Source organism: Gopherus flavomarginatus, chromosome 1, assembly GCF_025201925.1.
Source record: "Gopherus flavomarginatus isolate rGopFla2 chromosome 1, rGopFla2.mat.asm, whole genome shotgun sequence".
Classification (NCBI taxonomy): domain Eukaryota; kingdom Metazoa; phylum Chordata; order Testudines; family Testudinidae; genus Gopherus; species Gopherus flavomarginatus.
The window spans coordinates 220171028-220194663 of record NC_066617.1 but is presented as its reverse complement, the minus strand read 5'-3'; the positions used below and the strand labels follow the sequence as shown (position 1 = coordinate 220194663).

At 42.4% G+C, this 23636-nt stretch overlaps 1 protein-coding gene across 14 annotated transcripts in view; it reads right to left on the bottom strand.

Annotated features, from left to right (window-relative positions):
* DMD (dystrophin) overlaps window positions 1-23636 on the bottom strand; it is a 2125007-nt gene that overhangs the window by 106301 nt on the left and 1995070 nt on the right. For 2 of the 14 annotated variants that reach the window (XM_050936441.1, XM_050936442.1), the window contains exon 1: window positions 3682-3821. The exons of 11 other annotated variants lie outside the window; for them this stretch is intronic. In XM_050936441.1, coding sequence (XP_050792398.1) covers window positions 3682-3701 — 20 coding nt within the window. In that variant the 5' untranslated portion in view covers window positions 3702-3821. Of the gene's footprint in view, window positions 1-3681; window positions 3824-23636 lie in introns of those variants that run through there. One more of the 14 variants, XM_050936443.1, reaches the window with a different exon arrangement.

Here is a 23636-nt window from a genome sequence, read left to right as displayed (position 1 = left end):
ACTGGCACACTAAAATACATAGATAGTTCAGTGGGATAAAAGCACCATCTTTGTACAAATGATGTGACATTAAATCAGTGGTTCTCAAATATTGTACTGGTGACACCTTTCACATAGCAAGTCTGGGAGTGCAACTCCCCTTATAAATTAAAAACACTTGTTTATATATTTAACACCATTATAAATGCTGCAGGCAAAGGGGGGCTTGGGGTGGAGGCTGACCGCTCGTGACTCCCCTCCCCCCATGTAATAAACTCCCGACCCCGTTTGAGAACCCGTGTATTAAATGAATTTAGTACTCTCAACTCAGTCCTTAGGGGGTGGTGATATAGGATTAAGCACATTTTTTTTTTTAAATCAGGAGTAGCACAACACTGGGATAGCAAAGATTTTTCTCAATAGGATTCAGGTGCACAGAGAACTTCGCAAAAAACAGTTTGCCATCCTATATCTGCATATAACCAACACAACTTCTCTATCATTGCCAAGAGTACAAAGATGAACCCCTGATTATTGTCAGAAGAAATGACAAAATAGCACAATAAAACTGATGTGATGAATGATAAACTAAAGTATCAGTTCTCTATTAAAATATGCCCAGTTTGAGTAAAAATAAATGTCTTTGTCCCCTTTTCAGCTTGCATTATTTTTGAAAAACACTGGCAGCAAAAGGGGTAGAAAAAATTCTCCTTCATAAATCATCTTTAAACCTTTTAAAGTTGTTCTTGATTTTATTCATTCTGCCAGTTTTAAATTTCAAAGATTTGGTCTCCCATGTTTATTCATTGCTAAGGTTCACAGCAGAGAATTTGAATATGGAACTGCACCCCACTCTCTAAATTGTTACATTCCTCTTAATTTGTGACTATATTAAAGCAAATTCCACCGGTTCCTTTACTTCAAAATGCACTATGAAGGGTGGGGGAAGGGGTGTGTGTGTGAGAGAGAGAGGGTATGGGTGGGTAGCAATCGATTTCTCTGGGATCGATATATCGCGTCTCATCTAGACGCGATATATCGATCCCCAAACGCGCCCCTGTTGACTCCGGAACTCCACCAACGCGAACAGCAGGAGCGGAGTCGACAGGGGGAGCCGCAGACATCGATCCCACGCCGTGAGGACGATAGGTAACTCGATCTGAGGGTATGGCTACACTTGAAATTTCAAAGCGCTGGTAAGTGTGGTCGCAGCACCAGCACTGGGAGAGAGCTCTCCCAGCGCTGCACGTAAACCACATCCCTTACGGGTGTAGCTCCCAGCTCTGGGATCCGCGCTTCCGGCGCTGCGGCACTGATTACACTGAGGCTTTACAGAGCTGTATCATGCAGCTCTCAGGGGGGTGTTTTTTCACACCCGAGCGCGAAAGTTGCAGCGCTGTAAAGTGCCAGTGTAGCCAAGCCCTAAGATACTTCGACTTCAGCTATGTTATTCACGTAGCTGAAGTTGCGTATGTTAGATCGATCCCCTCCCCTAGCGTAGACCAGCCCAGAGAGAGAGAGAGAGAAGCAAATTCTGTCAGGTGGCAATAAAGAAACAGCAACACATATTAGCCAATTAATTAGAAAGTAAGTTATTTTATTGTGTGCTGCACTACAATACAATTTATATTGCCTTTCACCTTTTTGGTTTCAAGTAGAGTGCAAGGTTCTTACAACAACTTTATGGCTGCTGTCAAAAAGCCAGAATAAATATGACAGAGCTGGGTTTTTTCTTTTGTAAAACTAACATTAAGCCTTTAAAAATGCAACTTTAACTACTTGTTCTTTATTTAAAGAAGAGACACTGTTGGCCACTCAAAATAAGACTACCTTGCAATCAGTGTCACTTATTGCTTAAAACATTGTGAACCTTTTTATATCTTTCATTACTTTCCAGGGAGGAAACTAATCGCTGTGAAAAGACTAAAACAGTGCTGTAAAAAGGTAGAATTCTCTTGTGATTTGCAAAGTATTACTGTTTATCTTCAACTATAAATCTGGAATCCATGGATCCACACCGTGATGATTTCTCTTTAATCCTGGGATCAATGTCTTAAAAATAAATCATCTTGGCTTTTGCCAGCATTATCAGAATACTGAAGAAAGGCACAAATATATATTAAAAGTTTCTGCTAATATTGAAACTGAGCAGTAAGATGGGGGCACATATCAACTGCTTAGTATTTTATAGTAACTATTTTTTCCGCCTTTAGATGTTCATTATTTTATTTTGTGCACTGTGTCATGGGCAAAGATTACTATTCAGTTGTTAAAGCTGGAGAGCCAGCCCCTCCAGCTGTTACTTGTCCATTGATCTATTTGCTTTTCAAAGCTTATCCCCTCCACTTCTGCCAAAGCAATTTCACTGCAGGGTCTTGTTGAATCCAGGATCAAACAATGATGACTGCAACCAATTCCTTAGTGGTAGAAGGTCTTTGACCTTCTATATAACTATGTTTCTTGTTTCCTCAGCTCAGTACTCCATAGGTATGTGCCTCTAAACCAGTTCTCAGTTAAATTTAAGCTTGCAATGAGAGCTGGAAAAGTGACTATATCCCAGGAAAGGGCTGGTTTTGCAGTAACACACTTCAAAAGAGAGCCTCATATACTAACTACATCAGAGACAAATTGTGTGTTTCACACACATAGTATACAAAAAAAATACATCTACAATACAAACCAGAGTAAAGACTATTACACTGAAACATTATTTCCAAACATACATTAACCTAGATCTACCACTCACCTAGGTGTGCATATTTTAAACATTTCCATGGCTGTTCATTTATGAACCAAGTTATAAAATGCACTGTATTCAGACTGTTTAAATTGAGCTGTGAGAAAGCTAGGCAGGTATAACAACACAGTATAGTACTCCATGTAGCTGTAAAACACTAACAACAAGAAAAAGAAACGATACAAACTGTCATCCCGCTGTGGCTTCCCCCAGACCATTTGATCATATTTCTGGCACATCCCTGATTTCCTGGCTTGGCTTTATCGTTTAACTGCTGGGGGTTCCCCCAGCCTTTTAGTATTATGTACCTATGAGTTAAATATCTTGCATGTTCCAACTAGACCTATTTATCCTGAAACTGAGGGCACCTAAATGAGCAAATGCAGTGAATTAAATGTCAATTTAAATTCCCAGAAGAAATCAGGCAGAAAGTTGACCTTTCCTATGCTGAACGAAAGGTAGAAGAGCTTCCCTCTGCAACCCTTAAACGAGGTTTTTAACAACATTACCCCTCTGTTCTACACACACCTCTATGCTGCAGGGTTAAAGGCACGTCAATATGCAAAGCTTCAGATCTTTAACATTTTTTTAGTGCAAAACGACAGGGATGGGGGATGGCTGCGGCGAGGAGACTACGGAGCTACCTGCCCTCTGAAAATCAAAATCCTTAACCAAGACCCTCCACGCGTGCCTGCCACAGCCGGAACTCTCCAATCAGGGGAACTCCACCGCCGGAGGGGAAAGAGTTAATCCTGCCATTCGCCACAACTACAAGCACCTGCAGCCGGAACGGGAGGAAACAGCTGGGAGGGAGACTGTCGCTTGCAGGCTCGCTCGGTGCAAAATCCCTGCAAGTTCCCTTCACCTCTCCGGAGCTCAGCTCTCCCCCCCCGCAGCGCGGCCACAAGTGCAAGATCTCAAGCCAAGGCAGGGGAAGGGCGGGAGAAGAGCTGCGCTGAACTCACCCTTTGAGTTGTTCCCTCATCGCTCGACGACTCAGAGAGATTTGGGGGGACGGAGGGGAGTCCTGGGCTCAGCCGGGATACCACACACCAAAGCAGCGGTGAATAGCACTGCGGTGGAACGAGCATTACCGGGCTAAGGGCATCAGGGGGAGGGAAAGCTGCAGGCTAGACAGGGTGGAGCTTCCAGCCTCTGCTCCGCCCTCCACCTATTGAACCTGCTAGTGCTAAGTGAAGGGCTCAAAGAGAGGGAACAGTTTGGGATGAAAGAGGAGGGAATTATTTAAGGTAGAACCTAGGAATGTGACCTGGCGGGTGCAGCGTGAGGCCCTAAAACTATCTGAACTGGATAGTTTCTTCAGTTTAAAGAACTGATCTCAGTACAAATTAATCTAAACTCATTAGTTATTTCTTTTACAGTTCAAGATTTCGGTACTGGTGATGGGACAGGAGCATGACACTTACGAGAAATCCAAACTCTTAAACCCTGCACCTGAAAAGAAGCTGTGTCCTGACACAGGAAGGGAAAAAGTTCTCCCAATTTTAATTGCCAGTCATTGTCTTTAAAGCGATTAGTTATGTTGGCTGACTTTTAAATAGGCTTTTATGCCCTTTTGTTTTTAAGGGGACAAGGCTCAGGAAATTGAAGAGCTGTAAAAGCTTCATGCAGCTAGGTCTTTTTAAGATAGAGGCTTTGTTGGCGTTGTTAAGGGACAAAACAGTCCCAAATCCAAAGCACCACCATAGTGTTTGGTTTTTTTTTAAAAGTGATATCACACCTCTGGGATTTGATTAAAGGAAATTAGTGGAGTCAGCTTTTTAAACATATTTAGGTGCCTACAGATCCAGATAAGTTAGTACCTACATACCTTTGAAAATTGGGCCCAGAGATCAACACCCTAGAAACAGGATGGTTAAAGTATAGCACGTGAGTCTAATTCAACCCACTGCCAATTTAATCTTTGGATTAGAACAGGGATCAGCAACCTTTGGCATGTGGCCCATCAGGGTAAGCTCCCTGGCGGGCCAGGCCAGTGTGTTTAATGGCCACGTCCGCAGGTTCGGCCGATGGTGGTTCCCAGCACATCCCTTGGCCCGTGCCACTTCCGGCAGCCCCCATTGACCTGGAGCGGCAAACCATGGTCAGTGGGAGCCGTGATCGGCCGAACCTGCGGACACAGCAGGTAAATAAACTGGCCTGGCCTGCCAGGGGGCTTACCGTGGTGGGCCGCGTGCCAAAGGTTGCAGATCCCCGGATCAGAGCATAGGTGCTGGAACTTCTGCCCCGCTCCCTGGCTTGAAGCGGTTTCCTCTGTATACAGGGTTTATAGTTTGGTTCAATGGCTTTCAGCAACACCACTGTAAAAATTGTTCCGGCACCATGGATCAGAAGTTCAGTGAAATGCTCCATCTTGATTCACTGGAGGCCACTGCAATCTGTTCCCTTTCTTGCTTTTGCAAATGAGGTGCATCTCACAAGCTCCTGAAAGATTCCCAGTTGTGCAAAATTTGGATTCCCCTGCTTTCACTAGGGAAAGTATATTTAGTATTTTATTATATCTGCAATTACATTTTAAAGTATATGAACATAATAAACATATTCAAGTATAGTAGTACTTTATCACTGATTTATAACTACTGTCACGTGGATAAACCAGCTTCAAAGACTATAATAAAGACAAAGACCAGGTACTTAGGAAATCATCTCTGGCAGCTTACTCAGGAATACCTATAATACCTATGGGGAAAGGCAGAGGTCTCTTGTCATTCTCTTCTCTGGCCACGTCCAGACTAGGGTATTAAAATCGATTTTAGATACGCAACTTCAGCTACGTGAATAACGTAGCTGAAGTCGAATTTCTAAAATCGAGGTACTCACCCGTCTGGACAGCACGGCATCGATGTCCGCGGCTCTCCGTGTCGATTCCGGAACTCCGTTCGGGTTGATGGAGTTCCGGAATCGATGTAAGCGCGCTCGGGGATCGATACATCACGTCCAGACTAGACGCGATATATCGATCCCCGAGCAATCAATTTTAACCCGCCGATGCCGCGGATTAGTCTGGACGTGGGCTAAGTCTCCTTTTTTACATCTATATTTAAATTATCATCTCAAGCTTGAACTCAGATGTTTCCTCAGAACTTTATGAAGTGCTTAGAAGTCTTTACATTCTCCAACCCCATTAGTAAGGTGCTTAAGATGCAACACCCTGGAACACTAAGGCCATGGCGACACTAGAGAGTTGCAGTGCTGGTGAGGGGGTTACAGCGCTGCAACTTAGGATGTGGCCACACTTGCAAAGCACGGCCAGCGCTGCAACCCCCTGGTTGCAGTGCTGGCTGTACACCCGGTCGAGCCTCGGGTGTAGGGATTCCAGCGCTGGTGATCCAGCGCTGGTCAGCAAGTATGGACGCCCACCAGCGCTTTTATTGACCTCCGGGGTATAAGGAGGTATCCCAGCATACCTTATAAGCCTCTCTGGTAATCATGCACACTCCACTGCCCTGGGCTCAGCTGACCCCACCTTTAAATGCCCCGGGAATTTTAAAAATCCCCTTCCTGTTTGCTCAGCCAGGTGTGGAGTGCAATCAATCAATCAATCAATCAGCGACCATGCCTCCACGCCCCAGACGAGCCCCAGCATGGAACAGTTCCGAGCTGCAGGACCTCATCAGTGTTTGGGGTGAGGAAGCTGTGCAAGCACAGCTGCGCTCCAGCCGGAGAAATTATGATACCTATGGGCAGATATCGCAGTCCTTGCTGAGAAGGGGCCATGAACGGGACGCGTTGCAGTGCAGGGTAAAAATTAAGGAGCTGCGCAGTGCGTATTGCAAAGCCCATGAGGGAAATCGCCGCTCAGGAGCTGCCCCCACAACCTGCGGTTTTTACAAGGAGCTGGATGCCATACTTGGGTGTGACCCCACTGCCAATCCTAGGAGCACGATGGAGAGTTCAGAGCAGGGAGAAGTGGGGGAGGGTGTAGAGGAAGCCGAGAGTCAGGCTACTGTGGTGGAGGGGACACCCCAGAGTCCCAGGAGGCATGCAGCCAGGAGCTCTTCTCAAGCCAGGAGGAGGCTAGCCAGTCGCAGCAGCTGGAAGTTGCTGGTGAGGAAGAAGCTGAGGAGCGTGCTCGGGGTAAGCAGATTTTTATGTTTTGGGAGAGGAGGGTTGGGGTTATGGCTGCCTGCATGCATGCCTAAACGTGGAATAGCCCATTGATTTGCTCTATCACGTCTCTGTAATCTGCCTCGGTAATCTCTTGAAAAGTTGCAGCCAGAGGGTGGGCAATGTGCTTTCGCAAGTTTATAGGGAGAGCCACCGTGGTCCTTGTCCCGGTCAGGCTAGCTCGTCCAATCCACTGTGCAGCGAGGGGTGGGGGGGACCATTGCTGCACACAGGCAAGCTGCATAGGGGCCAAGGCGGAATCCACATTGCTGTAGAAGACCCTCCCTCTCTTCCCAGGTAACACGCAGCAGTGATATATCTGGCAGTAGGAAACCCTGTTGAGAATTTAGGGATACTTGAGTGCAGGGCGCCAGGTTCGCGGTCCCCCCCCAGCCCCGCGGTGTGTTCCGGTCTCCCCACCCCCTTCCAGCAGGCATCCAGCCCCGCAGTGCACTCCGGTCTCCCAACCCCCCTTTCCAGCAGGCAGCCAGCCCCGCGGTGCGCTCTGGTCTCCTCCCCCACTTTCCAGCAGGCAGCCAGCCCCGCGGTGCGCTCCGGTCTCCCAACCCCCCTTTCCAGCAGGCAGCCAGCCCCGTGGTGCGCTCCGGTCTCCCCCCCGACCCTTTCCAGCAGGCAGCCAGCCCCGCGGTGCGTTCCCCCCCCCACCAGCAGGCCGGCAGTTCCGCGGACCGCCCCCCCCCCCGCCAGCAGCTCGCCACCTTCATGTTCCCTACTGTCCCCTGGCCACCAGCTACCTCCTGTACCCAGTGCAGATAAACCCCAGTGAGCCATCAGTCAGTTCCCCCTCCCAGGTGAAGTCGGGGCAGAAACACTCACCCCGTTGCTCGCCATGCCTTCGCTTCCCTGGCCTCTCTGTGTTATGTTAGGTATGTGGGAATGATGCTACAAAAAGTCTACAAACTCCTTCACTGTGTGATAATAAACAATGTAGCCTCTGTGTATTACATGTTTCTATCTATGTTTTTTTTAGTGACCTTGACTAATGCAGCCGGATCACCGGCCTCACATCGATTGCAGAACTTGAGAAGAAATCCACGAAAATCAAAAGAGGAGTTGATCAAAGCAGTCATGAATCACTACAACAGAGAAAGTAGGAAGACGCAGGAATGGAGAGAGAAAATGTATGAGTGGAGGCAAACAGAAAGCAAGAGAAAGGAATTGGCTACCAAAGAAACCTCAAAGCAGATGATAAGCCTCCTGGCTCGCCAAACTGACTCTTTCGAGTCTCTCGTAGCCATGCAGGCAGATCTGTACCGTGGTAACCCACACTCCTCCCAAAGCTCTCTTTCTTGTTCCCCAGTATTTGCACAAAACACCTTTCTCCAGCAGCCAGTTTCTTATTACCCCCAACTGCCCCCAACACCTGTACGATCACCTACCAGCCCTGATAACTACAATTCTTACCCTGTGCACTCCACCCCCATTACTCTGCAGCATAGTAATCCTGAAGCGCAGCAGACATTGAACAGTAATCCAAACAGGACATATTCAGACCTCTGAATGTACAGTCCACCACCCTAACCCCCCTGGCCTTTTATGTACTGTACTTTGAATAAAGGATTTTATGACTTTTACAATACGTTTTATTATTGCAGGAAGTGGTAAATATTGTACCCCAAGGTAGAAAGGAGCACAGCAAAGGCACCAAACATTACTGTTGGCTCTCAGCATAAAATTGCTCCCTTAAGGCATCCCTAATCCTTGAAGCCCTCTCCTGGGCCTCTCTAGTAGCCCTGCTCTCTGGCTGTGCAAATTCATCCTCTAGGCGTCGAACCTCGGAGGTCCATTCCTCACTGAATCTTTCACCCTTCCCTTCACAAATATTATGGAGGGTACAGCACGCAGATATAATAGCGGAGATGCTGCTTTCCCCCAAATCTAGCTTCCCATAAAGACACATCCAGCGGCCTTTCAAATGCCCAAAAGCACACTCCACAGTCATTCTGCACCGGCTCAGCCTGTAGTTGAACCGGTCCTTGCTCCTGTCAAGCTTCCCTATACGGTTTCATGAGCCAAGGCATTAAGGGGTAAGCGGGGTCTCCAAGGATCACAGTGGGCATTTCGACGTCCCCTACTGTGATCTTGCGGTCTGGGAAAAAAGTCCCAGCCCTCAGCTTCCTGAACAGGGCACTGTTCCAAAAGATGCGTGCATCATGCACCTTTCCAGGCCATCCTGAGTAAATGTCAGTGAAACGTCCACGGTGATCCACAAGCGCTTGCAGAACCGCGGAGAAATACCCCTTGCGATTAACGTACTCTGATGCCAGGTGGGGTGGGGACAGAATAGGAATATGCGTCCCATCTATTGCCCCTCCACAGTTAGGGAAAGCCATTTGTGCAAAGCCATCCACAATGTCCTGCACGTTCCCCAGAGTCACAGTTCTTCTTAGCAGGGTGCGATTAATGGCTGTGCAAACTTGCATCAGCACCATTCCAACGGTGGACTTTCCCACTCCAAACTGGTTCGCCACCGATCGGTAGCTGTCTGGAGTTGCCAGCTTCCAGATTGCAATAGCCACCCGCTTCTCCACTGGCAGTGCAGCTCTCAATCTCGTGTCCCTGCGCCGCAGGGTAGGGGCGAGCTCAGCACACAGTCCCATGAAAGTGGCTTTTCTCATCCGAAAGTTCTGCAGCCACTGCTACTCATCCCAGGCTTGCAGGACCACTGAGTGCTGGTTTCCCGAGCCCAAAGGCGCCGTTCCACGGTGCTAAGCACGTCTGTTACTGCCACAAGCAATTGAGTGTCTTGAGCGTCAGGCGTTTCAATATAATCGTCTGACTCCTCACTGTCACTTTGCAGCTGAAGGAATAGCTCCACTGCCATGCATGATGTGCTGGCAACATTCATCAGCAAGGTCCTCAGCAGCTCAGGCTCCATTTGTAACAGAAATCTCAGAAATCACGCAGCAGACTCACAATGCCGCCAAACTGCTCGGAATGTGTAGCAAAGCACCACAGGGCGTTGGAACAGGAAGCGGAAAGACCCGCACACTTCCTTCCCCTTCCCACAAGCCACAGCGCCAAAATGGGACGAGGTGCTCTGTGGGATAGCTGCCCACAATGCACCACTCCCAACAGCGCTGCAAGTGCTGCAAATGTGGCCACACTGCAGCGCTGGTAGCTGTCAGTGTGGCCACACTGCAGCGCTGGCCCTACACAGCTGTACGAACACAGCTGTAACTACCAGCGCTGCAAAACTGTAAGTGTAGCCATGGCCTAAGGGATTTTTTTAAAACACTGGATCTTTAACATTTGGAAGATAATTGTATGTAAAATTTGAAATTGGCCTTAGCATAGCTTCTGTGTTGCAGGTGCCATTCCTACCATTTACAATTCTAATTACTTTATTGGTGGGTGCAAGGAGGTAGTTAGACCTCTAAACTCCAGCTACAATGGAACCTTTTTTTAACATGCAATCTTTTAATTTTTGTTTTTATACATGTCACAAGCATTTCAAATCATGGGAGATGAGAGGCTCTTCTCACACTAGTTTTACACCGGTTTAACTCTATTCACTATTATGGAGTTATTTTTTATTTGCAGTGGTGTGGTACTGAGTAGAGAATCAAGCCCTGTGATCCTTGTGATTATGTAGTTTTCTAGACTTTCAAAGACTATGCACATTTAGTGTCCTCACACAAAGGGGATGTCTTTTAAATCAGTCAAAGAGCCTCTATTTCACATGGAGAGCAGGACACATTTCTACAGGCAAGGAGAATTCATCCCACCCACAGCTCCATGTATATTCATTCCAGTGACATCAGCACAGTTGCTCAGATGTAAATAAGCACATTATTTGGTGTTTCCAGATGATGACTTCATTTTAAATCTCATATTTAGTGTTTGCTTTAAGGATTCAGCTCCTGGAGTTATTTAATTTAAAAAAAATGTCTAGCCCATGTGATCTTGGAGAAACACTTGAAAATATGAACCTTAAAGTCTCAAACACCAGAGTGCTAATACAGGACCAAAACTTACTATTTTTAAATCTCATGATGTTTAAGACATTGTCATGATTTTTGAGCACTTAAAATTAGCAATACTGCTACATTGTGTGCTTTGGTAAATAGGATAGAGAATTTAATTATCTATGCAGACATAAATTGCCACAGATATCTTGATCCAAAGCCCACTGACGGCCTATTCCATTGACTTTAGTGGGCTTTGAATTAGGCCAAAAGATGTATTAGATATATCAAATCAGAGGTGAATGAGGTGGAACCAAGAAATATACTAAAGCATACAGACAACAATCTCACCCTCTCCCATCTTTATGTGGGTTTTAGGGAGATCTCTCTCTCATATTTCAACCTATTATAAACACAATTTCTTTAAAAAAAAGTGAAGTTTAGCATCTTTGAGATAAACTTCATTAAATGCACAGAACAGTTGCCTGTTTAATTCAAAAGAATTCAGAGTACCTTTAGCCTGAAGCCTACAGTTCTACATAAAAAGTAAGCAATACCTTCCTTTGTGAAGAAGTATTTGGCACTGAGAGTTGGTACAGTCTTTCCATTTTTACTATTTAGTGTCTCTTCAGCTCTCTGGTCCACCTTAACAGCAGCTTGATGCTGCCATTTATCACATTTTGTCTTCCTTTCCCATACCAGAGTGCCAAGTAATCGGAATTTAAAAACTACTCTGAAATTCTGATACCTCGCACAATCTTCTTTCTCCTTCAGTTACAAATAAAGCATTGTATTCAATTAGACTCTCAGCAGGTGAAAACCTCAATTAATGAATCCATTCTGTTGGCTTTTTTTCTACCTTACACCTACACACCACATTGGGGTTTTTTTTAACAACATTAAAGGGGAATTCTGATTAATTTCTCAATTCAGAAGCAAATTAACTCTGTGATCCCCCACCAATCAAACTATTACCCACTGAATAACAAGTGAAAAACATGAAGGTTGAAAGATTAAGGTCTATTGACTATATAATTTGACTGCCGAAAATAAATCCATGTATGTGTTTTTGATTGATTTCTGCAAATCCATAAAAGTTTTTAACTATTCTGATCTTCCTAAAAAATAATTTTTCTTTTCACTGAAAATGAGCAATGCCAATACAATCCCAAACTGGTAAATGCACTGTCCTCTGCATGAAGAAATTTTTAAAAAGTTATACTCATGTTGCAGTAATTAATTATAAAAAGAATATATTTAATTTGTAGTTAAGACAATTACTATCGGCCTTTTTCAAGTGAAGAAAATCTGTATTTTAAATGTATTTTGTAAATGTGATTTATTTGTCAAAGGAAATTCTTCTCCATGTAGTGAATGAGATATATGTTTTTGATCTCAGTCTGAGGAGAGTTCTAATTATTTTCCCATAGTGATTTGGTTCAACAGGTTCTAAGAGTCAATTTATGCACTTAAGAATTTACACTGAGACTTCATCAGGACTGGGAAATTGATTGTTAGAAACCAGGGAATTGCTATACTGGATCAGACCTATGGGCCATTTGGTCCAGTATCTTGTTTCTGACATTTACTAGCACTAGATGTTCCCAAAGAAGGTACAAGAAACCTCACAGCAGGCAGATGTGTGATAATGTGCCTCCATTAAAAATCTCATCCTACTCCCTAACCGTTAGAGATTTACTGTTCTGAATCACTTTTGAAAATTGATGATGAAAGAGTTTGAGGTTATATGGTTGTGCTGTTCAATATAAACAAGCATACATTTTTTAAAATGGGTAATATAATATGCTCCTTTGGTAAGCCTGTTTCTTTTCCTGTGGGGACAGGGTCATGATTTGTACAAATAACATAGTAAAATAATAATAAATATTATAGTTATATATTATACCCAACTCTGAAATACTGCTTTTCATCTGTAGATCTTAATATGCTTTCTCAAGAAGGGAAGTATCACTATTCTCATTTTACAGATGGGAAAAAACCTAAACACATATAGGTGATGTGACTTCCCTGAGGTCACCAGCAGGCTAGAAGCTAACTCATATCTCAAGAGTCTAAATCCAGTGCTCTCTCCACTAAATTAGAAACTTAAAAGGAACTTTTTTTAATGCTGATGAAAGTAAAGACAGGACATTTTCTTATTAACTAAATAAGCCTTATTTGCATAATTCTGGGAAGCGTAGTCTTGTTTGCAAGTGTGGTTCTTCCATTCCTCACCGAGTAGTGGATTAGCAAGGGCTTGCCTTGCATAAGAACACATTGTGGTGCACTCTTGTCATGCTGGCTAATCCGTTATGCTATTTGAGCCTATTTTCTTTTAGTGTGTACATAAATACTGAGAATCACTCTGTATGGCATCATGGCACACTCCTGGATCATCTATGAGAGATGTGTGCCAAAGACCGATACCTGCAGGATTTATCTGTCCTTAGTTTCCTCTGTTCCCCTACAGCTCTCTTCAGCATGATCTCTTTTCTGGATAATACATTACTTTTGTCTGTTTGCTTTACTGCTATTGAAAGTACAGTAAAGTATTTTTAAACATCATTAAAGGGAATCATTTCAGTATACTGGAGTAATTTCCCTCAACAATACCTTCTTTCTTTCCTCAGCTTAAAGGTAAAATCCCAGTAAAACGTTCATAAACATATACACATGGGGACTCTATCAGTTTTTTATAGAGTAGATTAGTTAGGGCAGTGGCAGAATTCCATCCATAGCACCAGGTGAAAACCTAACATGCTTCTCCCATATATAGGTGGACATCGGTTCACGCCACAAAACCATAGCACATCTGACAATTGGCATACACAAGGGTCGCGCTGTAATGATAAATTGAGATGCTCTTGGAAGAGCTGTGAGGGTTTTATTTTAACAAATACTTTTCTATATAGCTAATGAAAAGGAGCAACTGATTCCACTGAACAGAGCCAGGCACAGAGCAGGCATGTCCTGGCTAAAGCTTATTTTGCAATAAGAGTCACAATACATGCAAGAAACTAATGTGCAAAGCAGAGAGTACTGATGCTTTTGGCATACCAAGGCCTGAGTTTCTGATGAATGCACAACGACAATACACCCTCTAGAATTTTTCACAAAATCCCCTGGGTCTGTATTTGCTTCCGCTGTTGTAGTAGATTAGCCTGACTAAAACTGAAATCCTAGTCACTCTTTAGAACACACAACATATCACAGAGTCTTGGATACAGCATGAGCTGTTGAACAAGAAGGCCTGATAGGGGTCCTGTCATTTTAGAAACCTTTGATGCACACGTGAATTTTGTCCTGTTGAAGTCTTGGGAAGCCTGAGTTGAAGAAGAGGAAAGTGTTCTGTAGCTGGAGCAACAATCGTGATAATTTACAATGGCAGAGTGGTTGTTCACTCCATTTCCAGGGATGGTACCTGAAACAGGAGCAAAACCTGCATTGTAGTTTTGGAAACTAACTAAATCAAATGCATGATTGGGGTAGCACACCCAGATGCCACAGGAAAAAGGAACTGGTGACGTAAGCATCAATAACTCTCCTACCCCTTCCAGACCATGAAAGAGGACAGTTTCAAAATATGGAACATTTCCTACCCTTATGAGATAGAGATGAATGGAAACAGCAATAGTTACAACAGTGGAGAGGTCAAGGAAGTAAAATGCTGACAAAACACTGGATAAAATAAAATCTTTAAAAAAACTGAAGGAAGATTATTGTGATTATTTGAAAAGCAAAACCACAAAAACAAAACAAATCTCTAATAAGCAAAATTGCATGCTAATATTTGCAATCTATGAATCAGAGGTGAAAAATAATAATTATGCCATAGTAAATTCTTGGTTTGAGGAATTTGTGTTAGCAAAATTAATGATTATCCCTTCATTGACTTAGATTGAGAAATAAATGGAGCCTAATACGGATAAAAACAACAACAAAACAAGCAAGCTACACTCCTTACTTTTCTCTGCATGCCCAGTTAGAAATAAATAACTGTTTTCCCTGCTGAGAGATTAAAATGAACAGCACTTTACAATCTCTCTTGCTCACTCATTCTCTCGTTTCACTCCACAATCTCTCCTCCTATGCACATAGTTGGGTTTTTTTGTACACAAATGCTGACTTCCCAAATCATTAACCTCTCTTCTGTCTCCTATCAGTGTACTAATCTCCTCTAAAGCTAGGAACTCTGCATCAGTTAGTGCCCAGGGAATTTGATTCTGGCTACTGATTATTATGCCGGCTTGGGAATGCATGCCACTAACAAGCAGCCCTCTGTTCAAAAGGCTTCCAGAGCTCTTAAGGAAGAAGCATTCCTTTCCTTCCTTGTATCTAATTTATTTCTCTTTTGCAATCAATAAAAAAATATATTTGACTCTATCTGTAGCATACATTTATTTCTGAATAAAACCATACAAACAAAAAAGGGTTTCTGACAGTTACTGAAGACAATTTTCCAAAAATGTCTCATGCAAATAGTATACTGAAGAGAAAATATTCTGCATGGATAAAGCCACTGAAGGGATTAAGATGAAACTTTGTATGCTGGGAGCTAGAGACGGCAAGGCTCCACCTATGTATTAAAGATAGCAGCTTGCTATCCTCAATAAGTCCACGGAGTGAGCAAAGTTTGGGCAACTTTGAATGAATGCATGCATTTTTGTATAACTCGTCTCTTAAAGAGTGTTGTCTTGTGCATCTTTGTAACTTTTATTGCCTTGAAGTACAGTTCTGCTCTGAAAAATGGCATAATGGAATTCTATATTTATTGCCTTTCAATGGCTCCTTTTGTATTTATATATCTATGTATGGCCCCCATAATGATACCTGTTACAACAACTTGCTATTAATTGAGAAATTATCCTTGCAACACCATATGAGGTAGGGAAGTATTTTAATCCTCATTTGAAATATGGGAAATGAAGCACACAGAGAGAGTAAGTTATTTGTTTAAGGTCTCATGGTGAATATAGAGCTGATCCTAGATTTCCTGAGTTGCAGCCCAGAGCCTTAACTTTAAACCATCCTCCTCTCCCCATATTTTTCTTTCACTGTAGTCTGAAGTTTCTTCCATGATGTCCCTAAGCTTGGAAGAGTCTCCTCTTTCCTTTTTTCAAATGAGTACTCTGACTTAATTCAAGCCCCTCTTCAAAACACACTGCTTCTGGAAAATATTTAAACAATAGTCCTTTAGTGAAAGGAAAACAACAAAATCTCTATAAAAAAAGTTTTGAGATTGGATGTCTGCATTGTACTCCTTCTTGTTTAGTTCATAAATGCCTAGGCTTACTATATGGGTTCTGTCTTCGCCTTAGAGCTGTACGGTGCTGAGCACCTTGAATGCTGAACAAATAATTAATAGGAATTAGCAATTTACAGTGCTTCTTTCACCTGCCTCCAGATTCAATAGTCTTTTCCTTATCTTACACCACATTATATTTTTTCTTCTTCCTGAAAAAGAGTGAAATTTTGAATATTGATAGAAACTTCATAACTTTGGGAGCAAAGTTACATCTGGAAAAAAAAGGTGAAAAAATTGAAGACCATGTAAAGTGGTACGCACTGAGGGTTGACTAGACAGCAATGTAAGCCCATTCTCAAGCCTGGACTCAAGCCTAACCCCCCTACATTGCAATTGTGCTACACCAGCGCTTGGACCCAGGGCCCCAGGACCCTGCAGGGCTGGAGGTTCAAGCTCAAGTTAAGTCGGGACCCAGGCTCTGAACCCTGTTGCTTTGCAGTGTAGACGCTGCCACACTCGACCTGGGTCCTGGGAGTCAGCTGGAAGTCTTCCACAATTCCATGGGACAACTTCCTGGTCCTCTCTATCCCAACAAGCTGAAATCCACTCTATTGAAATGGGAAGCCATCCCCCCTTTGCAAATGGCAACAGCTCAGTGTTAACCCATTCTCTTCTGGTCACTGATCTGCAAGCACACTACCAGAGAGCCTCCTAGGTCTGCAATGGAGAGCGAACTGATCAAGCCTTTTGCAAAGTGAGGGGCTTCCTGGTAACATGCAGGGCGAGCAGTAACATTTTCCCACAGCGCACTCTGGTCCTAGGACTACAGCAGACACATTTGGGGCAGGGGGGAGCTAGGGACGCTGGGTTATGGTTACTTTGACTTGGGTCTGCACACTGCAGTGTGGACACCAGAGCCCTAGGTTCGAGCATGGGTTAGAAAAGTCATAACATTGGATTAAAATACAATGTAGATGCTCAAGCTTGGGGTTCCCTAGCCCAGGTTGTCTGACACAAATCCCACTAACTCTGTGCTTACATTGTAGCACAGATATACCGTGAAAGAGAGAAGGCCCTTCATTCACTGAAGACAAAGGCCTTACACCATGATGAATTTGAGCCAGTGAGCTCTGGGATAAAAGTCTTTAATCAGGATCTGTGAAATTTCTCTCCTTTGCAATTTGGTAAATTTTGCTGATTCTGTACTCTTAACTCATTCAAAAGAACTTAGAAAAGTGATAGCAAAATATTCGGTGGTTGCTAAAATCCAGAAGAAAATGTTATGAAGCAATGCCTAAATGTCTTCTCATTACCTTAGTTAGTTAACAGAATTGAGCAGTCATAAATATATATTTGCAATGTTTAAGAAGTTCTGATTCAACCAAACACATCTCAAAACACAATACATCTCAATAAACAACTTTCAGTTAACAGCATAAATCAATTCAGTTCTTTAACTTCCACTGAAGGTTAAGTTGCACCTCACTAGAGGTACAAGGCTAGGCAAGGTGAAGATCTTCTTTCATATCTCTCGGTTAACTTAGCACTGGAAAAACTAGTGATGAAAATTGGAGCATGCCTCATTCATATATATCAAAGTAAGACTCTTAGCATATAAGACCTCGATGTACATGGATGACATTTTAATGACTACTAGAAATCTACCAGAATCTATCATTAAATTTCTAGAACTGTCAACACCATTGGTGGCTTTGCAGACTATAAATCTGCCAAGGATCAAAATATGTTCTTTTCCACATTGAACACTCCCTTTGAAATAACTAAACAGGTCAAAAAACTTGTTCTTGACCTTTAAAAACTCTTTTCCATGAATGCCAGTTCAATCTTAAAATAAACTCCGCAGACCTAAAATCCTATGGATCCATAAAGATGTTCTTTATGGGCCATATCAACATTCTCATCTCCCCTATTGCTATTGTTCCCTTTGAGCACATCACTGGATAGTTTTTTTTTCACCCCATAAACCAGATCTTCAACAGCTTTATCTAACTTGGTAAACAGTCAAGTGTCTAACACAAAATACTTATGCCAGGGCTAAACAGAGGTCTGAATGTAGCAGCTATTAATCTTTATAATCCTTTGTACCATGTGACACTATGCCAGATGGTATATAAATTTTCTGAGTAATTATCCTTCTATTTATCAATCACAAGAAATATCATTGCTCCATATTGCTGTCTTTCTAAGTTACCTACTCCTCAGAAGAAAAAAAAATGTTTATTTCACAGCATCCCCACTTTGGGATAACAGTCTTTTACACTGGCAAACTTAACCTAACAAACACTGGGTATCTCATAACATCTATTGTGTCGCAGAAATGCTCACAGCAAATAAACTGAGCTTTCCCAAAGTGAAAAAAGAAATATCAATTAGACTTGTACCTCCTGTTTTAGCAAATATTACAGCAATTCCTATCCTCAATCCTAAAACATAAAGAAATCCACTTGTTACATTTAGAAGATATGGGGCTGGATGATCCACTGGTTTAAATCATTGTTCCACTGGCGTCAATGGTGCTACTCCCATTTCGACCAGATAAGGATCTGACTCATCTTTGGAACCAAATTGCATTTTGCAGGCAGTTACCACAAATTCATTCAATATCATTATACTAATCTGCATCAGTCCAAAGGAAATGCTGGGAATACACTAAGCTTACCTGGCCCCATAAAATCTGGGTTCAAACATGTGGCAAATAATTATCTTTCTATTGTTTTAATGACATTTTCATATGTGCATCACATTCTTTGTCAATCTACTACTGTATCTCAAGACTGTATTTTTGTTTGTTTACAACAGTTCTGTTACTGCATTTGTACTTATTTTTTTCCCTAAAAATATGCGATCGTTATTTTACAAATTACAGTCCCTGCATCCAAGAATATAAAATGTAAGACACTTTCTACTTGTTCTAATTGTTTTTAAAGTTATGTATTGGAGAAATTAATTTATTAAGGAAAAAATATTTTGCAAAGATTTACTTAATTGGGACATGACTGCAGTTATGGGAGTTTTGCCTGAGTAGACTGGACAGGGGACAAAGGACTGGCCCTGAATAGTCAATTGGCTCTAGCAATCAATATATTAAATATCTCAATCAAAACTCTTCAAAGAATTTATTTTTAGTAGTTTCTCAAACTAATTATTTATGCAGTCGTATTAGAACACCAACAATTTAGGAGCTGGAAGAAGTGAAATATATTTCTTGTTTGTGGAGCTTGCTACCTTGATTGATAATCTTCCAATATCCAGAACTGAATATGATAGTTAGATTTTATGCCATATTATTGTTCTGACGATTTGTTTAGTAAACATTACTTTTAAATGTAGTTAACATTTATTCTAAAACATTTTAAGGGGACCAAATACAATAAAAATGATCATTTGGTGATGATGGTGCACTTGGCTGTGTCACAGATGGAGAAAGTAATTGTGTTTGATAGCTATTTCCATGTTAATGTTGTACATTAAAGTATTAAAACATGTGCCAGTAATTTGAAGAAAACAAATAAGGCAAATTCAACTAAATCTATATGGACGCTATTTAATACCATAATATAGTTTACAGAATGGCTAAAGGAGGTCTGCTTTCCAAACTGACTTCTGTAGTGGCTGTTTATCTGTCACATAAGAAAGTCAGCGGTTTTGCACCAGGGCAAAATCAAACAAACAAAAACAAAAACACAGAAACCATAACCTTCCCCCCGCCACATCACCTCTTTGGAAGGGCCTTTTTGTTCAATTATATACTATCAAGTCAAAGAATCTAAACATGAAGAAGAGCTTTCCCTTCCATCCCAAAATACATGTAGTTCTCATGAAAGGTGCAGGATTGGCAGTCTTGGAGGTGACTAAAGTTGGACTTTACCCACAGAACAGGTACAGAACAGTCTGTGGTAGTATTAGCTTCCCCACATTGCCCCAGGGTGCCTCATCCTAATCTGGAGTGAGAGGCTAATTTAGGCCCCATTCAGAAAAGCATTTAAGTACATTCTTAAATCCATTCCTATTCAGCAAAGCAGTTGCTCATGTGCTTAAATCCCATTGGCATCAATAAGACAAGGTGGGTGAGGTAATACCTGCTATTGAGCCTACTTCTGTTGGTGAGAGAGACAAGCTTTCAAGCATACACAGAGCTCTTCTTCAGGCCTGGGAAATGTAGAGTATGTTACCTCACCCACCTTGTCTCTCTAATATCCTGTGACCAACATGGCTACAACAACACTGCATATTGACATCAATGGCATTTAAGCATGTATTGAAGTGTTTTGCTGAGTTGGGACAATCTCCTTGCACCGTGCTCAGCAACCCTTGATCGTTCTGGCAGACCTATCAAGAGAAGAAGCAACTGATGACAATTGTGATTTTTTTTGAGATGTGGACACCTGTCCAGTAAGGAGCTGGATTGAGATCACGAGCTCGTATCACATAGCCAATGAAGAGCATTTGGATCATAATTTTTTTTTGGACGTTACTACCCTGGGCTAGCTGAGAAACAACCACCTTGGACTGAAGTAGGGTGACCAGACAGCAAGTATGAAAAATTGGGGTGGCGTGAGGGGTAATAGGCATCTATATAAGAAAAAGACCCCAAAATTGGGACTGTCCCTATAAAATCAGGACATCTGATCAGCCTAGATTGAAGGCTCTGTATCAAGCCCCTCAGCTATCCAGTTCAGCAAGAAAAATACATTTAAACCAATCTTTCCCCTACAAACTCTTTTCTCATATAGGTGATTGGACCTGATTCGCCTTTCATTTACATCAGGGTCAAATAAGGCTAACTTCACTGAATTCAGTGGAATTTCACTAGTGTAAAACTGAGAGTAATGCAGTATAAAATACATGAGAGTAGAATCAGAATTTAAAGAGCCCTTAACCATGTTTTTATTGGCAAAATAAGTTCTTGACCTTTTATTGTTTTAAGCACACTAAAGCACCAGAACTCAGTGTTCAATGATCAATCATCCTATCCCAAAGTAATGACTCTGGCTCCTTATGCACTCCAAAGAAAACGTTTAGAGATATTTAAAAATTACGGTGGCTTTCGCAATGATGGGAAGGGGGGAAAGTTGTGGGTAAACAGCATAATAAACACCATCCAACTGTCTACTGGTAGGTGCGCTGAAATAAATAAATGATCAAAAATAATCTAATTAAAAACAAAACAGAACAGGAAGATCAGGATGAGTGTTTGAAAAACAAATCAATCTCAGCAAAACAAGAAATATGAAAACAGCCAGGTGATTAAAATGCAGAAACTTATTTATTATACATTAGTTAGATCAAAGCTTCTCAATAATAACAAGACATTGATCTGAGATTGCCACCTGTCCATTTTCACTTGCATCTGGAATCTGCCAGGAGAAGTCATTTAAAAGGTTGTCAATCCAAATTTCACCTGTGAGAAGTTTTTGTTAAAATGTGAAACTTCTCTCTTGTGTTTCACTTATCGTTCACCCGTGAAACTGCCCTGTCTTAGCAAAAATTAGACTGTGGACCCTACTTTGGACTTCCAAAAGAGAAGATTAAAGGAAAAAATCCCACTTGCTGAAGAGACTATGACAACGTGGGTGATAAGAACCTGAAGAGAAAAGAATATCAGGCACTTTAGAATAATATATTTGGGGGCTTTGCTTTTGGAATCAAACACGTTTAGGTTTGCAATAGGCAGAGCTAAGGGCAGGGGGGATATACAGATGATAAGTATCATGCCCAGGGAGAGTGTGTCCAGGGGAACAAAAAAATCCAGTGTTTGGTTTTATAGTTGGGGGTTTTATAGAAGTTTATGTTCAGGAAAACAGTAGGGGGCATGGATATATATATCTCACATCTTCTGTTAGCAGATTTTCTAAAAAGAGAAAAAAATAGGAAAATAATATGTATATATAAAAATGTGTGTTTTGGGGATGATTTAGTAAAAGGAAAACTGAAGGGAGAAAGAGAAATTTGTATACTGCAACTAAGCAAGCCTCTTAGATTAGATTGTCTCTCAGTCTTTCTGGACCAATGAACCTGCTGCACATCTCATGATACAGACAAATACAGACTGGGACATGATAGCGTCAGTGCAACAGTGAGAGGCTCTGAAGGCTTGTATATATAAACTGAGTTGGCAGCGAGCTAGGGTGCAAATCTACTTCACACTAACAAGCTTTCCAGTTAACTTTCCACTGTTCTTTGCCTGTGGCAGCCACTGAGCAGGTCTGGTCACAGTTCTGTAGTGAAATTTGACCTACCTTGCTTCAAAATGGGAGTAAAGTAAAGCACACTGAGGCCATGGCTACACTGGCGGTTTACAGCGCTGCAACTTTCGCGCTCAGGGGTGTGAACCCCCCCCCCCGAGCGCTGCAAGATACAGCGCTGTAAAGCCTCAGTGTAAACAGTGCCGCAGCGCTGGGAGCGCGGATCCCAGCGCTGCAAGCTACATCCGTAGAGGATATGGAGTACGTGCAGCGCTGAGAAAGCTCTCTCCCAGCGCTGGCGCTGCGACCACACTCGAAACTTCAAAGCGCTACTGCAGCAGAGCTTTGAAGTGCAAGTGTAGCCATACCTTAAGAAACTTGTAGTGCGTAGCATCAGGGTTCACATGGACACTTAGTGTGCGACAGGCTAGCGCAAAGTAGATTTACACCTCAGCATGCTGTGAACTAATTGTTTATTCACACAGGCCCTAAGGCTCCTATGACTTTAAATGAATATGAAGGAGACATACTCATACACAAGCTGAGAGAGGAAAAAAGAGACTTAGCTGAGGTGCTTCCAAGTGAAAAAAGAGGGGAAAAAGGTTAATTTGGTTTAATGTTGCCTTGTTGGAGAAAGGCGTAAAAGCCTCCTAGTACTGAAGAGTGTGGACACCAAAGAGGGCGGGGAATTTTTTGGAAGTGTGTGCATGTGTTAGTATGAAATTGAGCAGAATGTTTTTAGAATTACACTGTTTTATTATCTCCCAGGGCGGTGGTGGGAGTCCCACCAAATTTTGAATAATTTAAAACTAGACTGATCAAAGTACAAGAATACAACATGTAGCACACCCTGCAATGGCCGGGTAAAGGATATGGTCTGAAAGAGCTTTTCCTCTGCTTATTTCTGGAATGGTGAACAAATCTACAAAAGCAAAGCTGTACAAAGAATTTTGCACTTGGCTTGCTCTAGGGACTACAAATAGAGACTCATGTTTTGCCAACAGCAAATGCTTACTCGACATGCTTTTGGCACTAATGCAAAAAACCATAATAGAGAAGAGAAGACAGTGAGTGCCAGACTCCCATCTCATTTACACTGCTGTAAATCAGAAGTAACTTCACTGAAGTCAATGGGGGCAGATTCCTCAGGCCAGTCAAGCAGCTTATGGAACAAGAACTACAACCTTCCACTCTCCTGATCCTGGGATTCACTGGGGACTGAATTGTTCCTGGCATAACTTAGAGAAGCCCAGGGACTGCTCCACCAGCCTGAGATTATTGGAATATGCTCCACTCTGGCCATTTACACTGAGGCAATCCACAAAAACATCTGGCAAGGGGGCATGTGAGGGGAGTGAAGTGAGTCACATACAACCAGATTTACATCAGGGGAATCTCTAGCTGCCCTGATC